This window comes from Convolutriloba macropyga, chromosome 6, assembly GCF_964194025.1.
Source record: "Convolutriloba macropyga chromosome 6, txConMacr16.3, whole genome shotgun sequence".
NCBI classification, from domain to species: Eukaryota; Metazoa; Xenacoelomorpha; order Acoela; family Convolutidae; genus Convolutriloba; species Convolutriloba macropyga.
Window position 1 is genome coordinate 16,016,029 of NC_134473.1, and position 10,776 is coordinate 16,026,804.

The 10,776-nt window shown below is 37.8% G+C and overlaps 1 protein-coding gene across 1 annotated transcript; it reads right to left on the reverse strand.

The window, feature by feature from the left end:
• Positions 1–348: 348 nt before the first annotated feature.
• On the reverse strand, positions 349–10,484 carry LOC142341243 (uncharacterized). The gene is made up of 6 exons (XM_075392163.1): positions 10,284–10,484; positions 9,942–10,095; positions 2,865–3,385; positions 2,205–2,574; positions 1,092–1,474; positions 349–795 (listed from the first exon to the last, which is right to left on the reverse strand). Exons 1-6 carry the CDS (start codon positions 10,443–10,445, stop codon positions 349–351), a joined length of 2,037 nt encoding a protein of 678 aa, XP_075248278.1. The 5' UTR covers positions 10,446–10,484.
• Between the last annotated feature and the right edge of the window lie 292 nt (positions 10,485–10,776).

The following is a 10,776-nucleotide window of genomic DNA, read 5'->3' on the forward strand; positions in this document are numbered from 1 at the left end:
CGAATAGAAAGAAGTCAAAATTCAAGTCATGAACAAACTTGCTTTCTGCTAAAAAAAAAAACCTGTAGAATATCAATACTCCTCTTCGAGTCGTAAAAACCTGTAGAATCTCATTACTCCTCTTCGAGTCGTAAAAACCAAGAGCACCGCAATATAGCTACGCTCAGCTTACAGCTTCGCAGCTATAAAAAGACAGCGCCCCAATACAATTCAAATTCTTTGAATTGTAAAAAAACCAAGAGAAGGCCAATAATAGCCCCAGCTATCGCTGTGCGGCTATTAAAAAGACCGACAGGACTAATATAATTGCTACAAACTTCGTTTAAGAGCAATTAGAAAGCAATTCGGTTAAGCCCGTAGCTCGTATCTACCTCGAAATAAATGCAAGCCGCAATTATTTCGAAGGGCTCTATCAAATTCCTTACTTGATGAACAAGTGTCGTTTGAAGTGGTTGGAGCATTGTAGGAAACAACTGTTGAGTTTCTTGTTGCGGAAGTAGAATGATTCATTTGGAGTGCAGACGCTGCATGATGTTGGTATCCAGCATGAGTGGTTGGCTTGTTTGTGTGCCGCTCAGATGGTGACGATTTCACAGTTCTCGCCGACTCCCCGGGAGGTGCAACCCAGGAAAGTAGCACTGTGATATCGTCTGGTTTGCCTCCCGTGATGTTGAGGCCTGCCTCTAGTCTCGCCAGTTTACTGAATGGGGAGCTGTAGTGTGGGTCATGTGACATCTGTCTGGCCTTGGTCGCTAGTCTCTTTACTGTGTCTCGCAGCAGATCCTCATCTGGGGACTAAAGAAATACACTTAGCAACTATTGTATGTTCGAGCTACACAAAAATTTACATCAGGTGCAATTTAGTAATAGTAAAAGCGAATCGTAGAAAAAGAGCAGTAAAAGCGTCACTTGAAAACATGTTAAACTCAGAGGCATTGTAATTGCCAAGAACTTATGAGTGAAATTATTGGTAAAATCGATTAGCCCGATAGCAAAAAAAAATTCAAAAACCAATGGAAATTGTAGGATCAAGTTTCGACAGCAAAATTATGCAGCAAAAGCTTCTTTAAGTAGAATATCAAAAGCATTACCTTCTTATCTAAGTAGTTCAACTCCTTCAAAATATGCGAGTCTGCTAAGTTGTCGAACAAACCATCGGTCGCGACCATTACAATATCGCCCACTTGTAACTGGAATCTCTCTTCACTACAGTCGACTACCCTGTCGCTCAAAATGCCCCCTTCGGCCTCGCCCGGCACAGGCGGGGGCAACATTGCCAATTGGAATGGAGTGTTGAAAAAATGTTGTTGCATGGCAGTTCTGTGCACAATTGAACACGAACGGACCACTAGGCAACCCGAATAGCCTAAGTTAGCTGAGTAGAGAGTATTAGCCAGTCGTTCCAACACGACAATGCAAACTGTACTGCTGCCAACAATAGGCTGCTTCAAGTCATACATGGCATCGTAGCCACCTGATAAGATTGAGGTTGGTCTCTGAACCTGGAAGCGCCCTTCTTTCACAATTCGTTCACATTGTTTCATAAGGTGACGTGGAAACACGCTGGCGTCAAAGCCATAGGGGGGGGGGGGGTAGGTACGTGGGGGGGGGGGGTAGTTTTTTTTTGGGGGGGGGGTAAATGGGATCAAATTTTCTCAAATTGACCTCTTCACCTTGAATTACAGACTGTTACCAATTGCTATACATTACAAACTAAGCTATTGTTAAAGTCCAATGTTCGAAAACAGAAGTCAACAATCAAAAACGGAGGTAAAGCTCGAATAGAAAGAAGTCAAAATTCAAGTCATGAACAAACTTGCTTTCTGCTAAAAAAAAAAAACCTGTAGAATATCAATACTCCTCTTCGAGTCGTAAAAACCTGTAGAATCTCATTACTCCTCTTCGAGTCGTAAAAACCAAGAGCACCGCAATATAGCTACGCTCAGCTTACAGCTTCGCAGCTATAAAAAAGACAGCGCCCCAATACAATTCAAATTCTTTGAATTGTAAAAAACCAAGAGAAGGCCAATAATAGCCCCAGCTATCGCTGTGCGGCTATTAAAAAGACCGACAGGACTAATATAATTGCTACAAACTTCGTTTAAGAGCAATTAGAAAGCAATTAGGTTAAGCCCGTAGCTCGTATCTACCTCGAAATAAATGCAAGCCGCAATTGTTTCGAAGGGCTCTATTAAATTCCTTACTTGATGAACAAGTGTCGTTTAGAGTGGTTGGAGCATTGTAGGAAACAACTGTTGAGCTTCTTGTTGCGGAAGTAGAATGGTTCATTTGGAGAGCAGATGCTGCATGATGTTGGTATCCAGCATGAGTGGTTGGCTTGTTTGTGTGCCGCTCAGATGGTGACGATTTCACAGTTCTCGCCGACTCCCCGGGAGGTGCAACCCAGGAAAGTAGTACTGTGATATCATCTGGTTTGCCTCCCGTGATGTTGAGGCCTGCCTCTAGTCTCGCCAATTTACTGAATGGGGAGCTGTAGTGTGGGTCATGTGACATCTGTCTGGCTTTGGTCGCTAGTCTCTCTACTGTGTCTCTCAGCAGATCTTCATCTGGTGACTAAAGAAAGACACTTAACATCTATTGTATGTTCGAGCTAAACAAAAATTTACATCAGGCACAACTTTAGCAATAGTAAAAGCGAACCGCAGAAGAGAGCAGTAGAAGCTATCAGTCAGAAGCAAGTTAAGCGTGGGAGAAAGGGAACTGCTTAAAATTTGAGGGAAATGAATGGTACCACCGATTTGCCCGATAGCAACATTTCAAAAACCAATGGAAATTGCAGGTTCATTTTTTTATGCAAAATTATCCACCGAAAGTTTCTCTAAGTTGAATACCAAAAACATTACCTTCTTATCTAAGTAGTTCAACTCCTTCAAAATATGCGAGTCTGCTAAGTTGTCGAACAATCCATCGGTCGCGACCATTACAAAATCGCCCACTTGTAACTGGAATCTTTCCTCACTACAGTCGACTACCCTGTCGCTCAAAATGCCCCCCTCGGCCTCGCCGGGAACAGGCGGGGGCAACATTGCCAATTGGAATGGAGTGTTGAAAAAATGTTGTTGCATGGCAGTTCTGTGCACAATTGAACCCGAACGGACCACTAGGCAACCCGAATCGCCTAAGTTAGCTGAGTAGAGAGTATTAGCCAGTCGTTCCAACACGACTATGCAAACTGTACTGCTGCCAACAATAGGCTGCTTCAAGTCATACATGGCATCGTAGCCACCTGATAAGATTGAGGTTGGTCTCTGAACCTGGAAGCGCCCTTCTTTCACAATTCGTTCACATTGTTTCATGAGGTGACGTGGAAACACGCTGGCGTCAACGCCATAGTCCCGCCAACCACCCACGCCATCGGCAACACCTAAAAGACTTAATATTAAAATTGCCTACTTTTATTGTAGCGCACAAAACCATTGAGGATTCACTGGTATAATGCCACTTCTGACGCATAAAGGATATAATTTTTCACGAAACCCAAAAACATTCCATCAAAATTGTTACCAGCACAACGGTAGTTACACGAGTCACCCCTAGCTTTCCTTCTAATCTTAAACTAGGATCTGAAAACACTTCGAGAGAGGGGGGATGACCATTGGAATAAAAGCAGCATGCTTTTTACATTCTATCGAACTTAATTGTTCAACTTGTGATTCATTTTAATGTTGATTATACCCTCGTGGAAGATGCTTGACATAATGCAAACAGTAAGCACTTGACTATCAAAGACACATTATCACATTGCTTTTCGCGTATCTTATTCCTATAGACTTAAGCAAAGCCCAATAAATAACTCAACGAAAACATCATTTGCGTCCTATCAGCTGATCAAAACATTACTCAAATTCAAGTCCAGTGAACATACAGTGCAGCAAATTTTTGAGATTTTAAAAGAACTAAACATAGTCCGTCGTTTCACATTGAGCTTGAATTGTTTGCTCAACTGAATACCACGGTAGGACCTTTTAAAGTTCATGATGCATTATTTGTTTGTTTATTTTCAATTCATCAATTACCATATTCAGAGAGAGCATTGCTTTACAACTCTTTTGCAAAATAAAACAAGAGTTTGTTTTCAGCTCCAGAAAACATTTATAAAATGCTGAACGAATTTACTGACCGTTAAAGATAACAAAGAAAATCGCGGTGAACAAAGTAATGTGAACGCCAATTAACAAAGCGAAGCGAGCTAGGATGAAAACTTGCATTAAATTTTGTGATCATTTGTCAAAAATTATCAGTAAATGAAAATTTATTAATTCCAATTTGAATCGCATATTAAAACAGTGCAATCACTGTGACAAAAAAATTTACTCCGCATATACGATATAACCAAGAATAACAACGGTACAACCGATTTTGGCAGAAATGACCTAAGGATATGAAGTAACACAAAAGTGATAAAAAAAACAAAAGAAAAGTGATTAAAAAACTTGAATCTTTGGGGCTTTTCAATTTAAGCCCCCTCCCCGTTTAGTTGTCATATAACGCATAGCCCCGTCATGATTATAATGGGAATGATCCTTTTTTTTTTTGAAAAAAAAACGGCTTTAATATTAAATAAAACAGCTTTTATATCAAGGCAAAGACTTCTAGATCATGCGTGCTCTGAAGACTCAGTTCTCGCTACTTAACAGTAAAAATTGTCCGTAGAAGAGATTTCAGCTTCGAAGGGACCTTAAGATTAAAACGAAGTTAAAAAACCCACCAAACGTACAAAAGCCGACAACAAAAAAATCGAAGAAAGCTGACAAAATATCTAAGATGACAAAAAATATACGATTTAGAACGAATTAGTCAGTTGAAGATAATCAATATTATTCGAGTCTCCATGTCAGCACGGTGCTCAAAGACGGCTAATTAAGAAGTACCCTCAAGTAAAATAGTTTTGCAAGATGTCAAAAAATTGAAAACTGGTATCTTCAAAACTCTGCTATTTTTTCAGCAAACTTTGGATAAATTTTGGACCACTTTTTGGAGAGGCAATCTGAGCAGTTCAACTAATTGTAAGTCCTCTAAGTTTTATAGTCCGTTCGATAATGATTTTAAACACAACCGAATAACATTGGATGAATTGCTCTCAAACAGAGGTCAATTGTGCGTTAATTCAGCCAAGTAGGCAATATAAATTCAATAAGCAGCTTAAATATTGTAGTTTATCATAGACCACGACAATGATTTGAAATCAAAAAAGAAACCAATTACGCCTTATTTTTGATTTGACTTTTATGTAAACTGTCGCTAATTAAGTTAACAGCTTAAATGCGCTCTGATTTCGTTTCTAAACATCGTAATCGATTTCAAAAAAGCAGATGACAAATTGTGTCATAAATAACGCATTATTGTCCTTTTGAGCCTGACAATACATCAAATCGTTGGGAAAACAACCGTATGAGATGGCCAGATTCAGGGAGCATGATTTCCCCTTCAGGCAACTAAATTGATTGAAACTGATTGAAATGTACACCTTTTGTGTATCTTTTTAAAGAGGATAAAAACAGAGCAATGTAAAAATTTTCACGATGACTAAAAAAGCAGACAACCTTATTTTTCATTATTTGCCGTATTGCCAAGTTTGAAAGAGGGACTTCTAATAACTACCAATTTTGCAAGAACATTAAATACTTAGTCCAATTATTACCATTATCATTTTTATTGCTTCCTGAGTAAACTACTTGAATCATTATTTGTTTTCATTAGCATAATACCATTCGTAAAAAGGAACATAGCCGGCAGATTGCCGGAATAGCTGCGACAGAATAGACTTGCGTGCCGTATAATACAGACCGAAAGATACAGATCTAAATTGAAAAAAAAAATCGACGCCGCTCAAAAACTTTGAAAAAAACATTTAGCGATAAATTATTAAAGCTTGTTAGAATTGATTTCGCAAAAGCCTTTTATTAGGGACCTTTACTGCTCATATGAGTTCCTTTGACCTTACTAATTGAACTAACTCAAATTAAACTTAAGCTTTAAAGTGCAAAAGTCATTTTATTGAGTGAGGTAAGTCACGTATGATCAAAATCTAATCACGCAAATGATCTTAAAACCTTTGCTAGAGAGAGAACGACGTCACGCTCGCAAACGCCGTTAGTGAAAGGAAGAAGTCATTCAGAAAATTGTACTTTCAACTTTGCTATGTGAACAAATGGAAAACGAAAAAGAGCGTCAGACGACGAAGCAAAAAAAAAAAACATGCGCACCGCAATAAAGCTCCGCTTATCTTACAGCTTCGCAGCTATGAAAAATAGTCCATTCATTGATCAAGTTCCAGATTAGGTCCAAATAAAACCACAGCCTGTTTTCAAAGAATGACAAGGTTGAAAAAATCTTTCTCGTGCGTTAACTCGACATTCTGCTTAAATGTAAGGGTTAGAAACTATCAGACCTCTAAAAGGTGTGCTCAGTGACTTAATGCCATTTGAGCTTTCCCTGTTTACCCCCGTTTATGATGACGATAAGTTGAAAGCGTAAAAAAATCTTCAAAAGAATCACAAAAGACCATAGGACTGATATAATATAATTGCTACAAAAATCGTTTGAAAGGAATTGAACATAGCAGGGCAACAGATTACTGAACAACTAAAATTTAATAAATAATGAGTTAACAAAATATGAACGCTAGAAATGAAAAGGAACGGCTTTTGAAAACCATTTAGAAAAACCGATAAAAAATTGAAGAAGCGGTAAAAACTGAAAACGATACTCAAAATTTAGCATGTTAAGAGATCAATTGTTCGAAAATTTTTTCGAAGAGCACTTTTTCATTATTTAAAACAAAAGTAAAAAATTCCAGAACAAAACTGCTCGTTTTCCGCTACACTTCCTTTTTCAGTGTGACCAAAATTACTACTCAAATTTGAATAACATACTCTCTCTTATCTCCACTATTTGCTCAATGAAACAAATTTCTTCAAACTTCCGAAGACTCCCGGTATCACATTTTGTTGTCCGAAGCCTGACCAAAGTAAACGAAATATCATTAACAGAAGTAGAACATTGAGAAATGCAAAATCTGAAAAATTTCTGCAAGTTGTGACTCCAACAGAAGAATTTTCTCATAAAAAGGTCTGATACGTCCAGTGTTCGTTCAGAAGGCGAGTAGCCATTGATTGATTAGGCAAAACAAATTAAGCATGGTGAGAATGCCGAAAAGAAAATAAGCAAACATTCGAAATCTAATTAAGATCTAAGATGAGATGACCCAACAAATTTAGTAAAAGAGTCCTGATACTATTTCAGACTGAACATCCAGACGACAGTCAGATACTTCAAAACAATTAAAATAAACGTCAAAATCATCACCAATCCGTTTGTTTATATAATAAATATGTCCCTTCAAACAATCAAATGCCTCCCATTCGCTAAGTTATTACAAAAAAGATCATGACCGAAGAAAAAGGCAAAACCTTCAAATGTCGCAACTTTTTCGAAGCGTCCAGAAAGGCAAATGTGACAAAATAGCCCAAAAATGCATCTAAATATATTAGAACGTCGCGTCAATTGCTTTCAACCACTGGCGAGCGGTCAGCTTTGATAGTAGCCATCTTGAGCTTAGGGAGGCTAGCGTTAGGCTGGGGGTTTGTGGTAGGCTGAGTTGGATCTCAAGGGGCGAGGGGTGCATGAGCGTTAAGGAAGGGGTGGATGGGGGGTATGGGGTCAGTGTGGAAGCGGGGGCGTAAGTGGCTCAGATTTGCGGTTTTCATACCCGCCAGAAGTATTTATGAACTGTACACTTAAAGACCTTAACCCGTTTCGGACAATAAGTTTATCCCGTTTTTAAGAGCTAAGTTACAAGCGTCAAGCGGAAAATCGATCAATCAAATAATCACATTAAAGAACAAAGGACTAAAATAATTGCTACAAACTTGGTTTGAGGGCAATTAACTGTCAGTGATCTCATACGTGCAATTAAATGATAATATATGCGTGCAAAAACACTGGCTTAAAAACTACTTTCAACAAAAAACGCATGAACAAAAAATGTGGCTTGTTTATCAAATCTTTTTTCGTTGGCTTCGTCAGTAGCTAGCCACGGTTTAGTGAGGCTAGCTAAAGCTTGATTCGACTATTCAACTTTTAGTTTACTAGCCTTCTTAGTAAATAAATCAAATAAAAAACTGGTACTTGAAAAATTTGCAATATTGCAAAATTAAAAAAAAGCTTATAGATTTCGCAGTGCAAGCGTTCAAAACTATTTTTGATCTCTGGAGTTATGTCAAGTAACCCATCTGCAAGACTTGAAAAGCTTCGTTTGCCAGTAATGATCGAAGAACAAAAATATTCAAAAAATTTGAAAACAATCGAAAATTTTAACAAAATCTTGATAAAATTCAAGATATTAAAATCTTCAAAAACCATTTCATTGTCTCAAGAGACTATCCAGTATCCCTATTTCGAGCTTTAAATAGTTTCACTGGCTCAAAGATCCATTAACTTGGAACACGATAATAATTTTCCAAAAAATTGAAAAAAAATTAAACTTTCTCAAAAAATTGCTCAAGCTGGAGTCATTAACATATTGATAAACATTCCATTAACTCGAAAATCCAAATAGATTAAAAAAACTTGAAAAAATTGCTATTATTTCAAAAAATTGTTGATATTTAAATCTTGAAAAACATTACCTTACATTTAGAGACTATACAGTAACCTATTGTCTAACACTAGAGGAGGTTTCTCCGCTCTTGAGTCTGGAGAAACCTAAAATCCAAAATTTTTCACAAAACTTGAAAATTATTTTAAAAATTGCTAAAATTTGTCGTATTAAAAAATTGAAAGCTCCATGGCAAAAAAAAATTTTTAGTAAATTTATCAAACCCTTAAGGACATTTTCTGGGCCTTGCATCTGGAAAAAAGGTGAATAAAGAAAAATAAATGTCAAAAAATTGAAAAAGTTTGCAAGTTTTGTCAAAAAAATGCTAAAATTCGTGATTTTAGAATGTTGAAACCACTCCAATACCACTAGAAACTAAGCAGTAACCTAATATAAAACCCCAGAGGAAATTTTTGGACACCTAGGGCTGAAAACTCAAAAAATGACAAACATTATCAAAAAGCTTGAAAAAAATTGTGAAAAGTAGTTTAAAAATGCGTGTTTTTAGCGATCGTTTGTTCGAATTGAGCCACGGGGGGGGGGGGTGCACCGGGATGATGGGGAGGGAGGGGGTGGGCAACAGTTCGGTGGGAGAGCGCAACAGAAACTATGCAGTAACCTAGAAACTATGCAGTAACCTAATACAAAACCCTAGAGGAGGTTCCTTGACTTCTAGGTCTGAATGAACTCATACAATGACAAAACTTTTCGAAGTCAATAGTGGGGGAAGGTCAACAGTGGGGGTGTCTCCAACCTCTGAGAACCGCCCTTCACACTATAAGTATAAGTCTCCAAAACAGTTTGAGCTGAAACAGAGCTGAAAGGCTCTAAGAGCACTTAATGTCCGCTGGACGCTACCTGTTTATCCCGTTTTTGAGGACTAAAAGTCAAAAGCCTCAGATAAAAAATCGGTCAAGCGAAAAATTGCATAAAAAAGACCGACAGGACTAATATAATTGCTACAAACTTCGTTTGAGAGCAATTAAACACCACTATCTCTTCTCTCTTCTTCAATTTTTCAACAACTATAGAAATTAAAGTTTCGTCACGTGCCGCATTGACTTTTACAGTCTGATTCACAAGCACACTACCGATCAAAAAATAGATCACCATAGTTCCTCTTCGAGTCAGGAAATAGCAGAAAATTATAACGCCTCCAAAGTCGTAAAGAAGACAGTGACCCAATACAATTAATTTTTTTTTTCATTGCAAAAACCACGATGAGACCCATAACTGCTAACGCTTCGAGGCTATTACAACGAAATAGAAGAAGAGAATTGAATATTGTTGTTCAGCGATTTCGGCTTAGAGTCAATCTTACCGATAACTTGTGTTGTGTCATAATCTGCCACAAACCATGCATCATCACCAAATATACCATCCTGTGTATGATGGAGGATAAACCCAGTGGATGGTGACCCAGCTGCACTGCCAGAAGTTCCTAGTTTGGGACTCACCCGACCCGTAGCTGTACTCTGTTAAACAATTAATACAAATAATTAAAAAGTTGATATGCATGCACACGCAGATGCAAGATGGATGTGCAATCAGAAAATTTTCGAGGCGGCATTATGGGCTCTTCATAATGGTCACTCTCAATAACCAAAATTAGAATTGAAAAGGCTAAATGACTAAAACTTTAACTATGAAGAGCTGTACGTACAAGGCCTGGCAGAGATGACTTTTTGGGAAACCCACATGATGCTGTAATTAGTCTGGTTAGGTTTTCTCTTCTTTGTCTTTCCTCTGACTCTTTGAGTTGTTGGCAGAAAGATCGAATGAGCGGCCGCCCAAAATGTCCTCCGTAAGCAAAAATACTCAGCATTATGTTACCATTACTCCTCTGTAATTATAGCAAATCACTTAATTCAGTCACTTAATCACTAATGATCAGACGCTCATTTTACAGTTCAGACGCTCATTTTACAGTTCAGACGCTCATTTTACAGTTCATTCAAACAGTTAACCTTTAAAGGCTCTTTTTTTGAATCCACTAAAATCGTTTCGCGCACATTAAAATTGAACAAATTCTCAGTTTTCTTTACATAAAACATTTCTTGTGAAGATAAAAGCAATGAATATAGATAACAGCTGTCAACTTCCCAACCTGCTAACTCTTGATGAATGGAAACAGCTAAATAAACATCCTACAAACT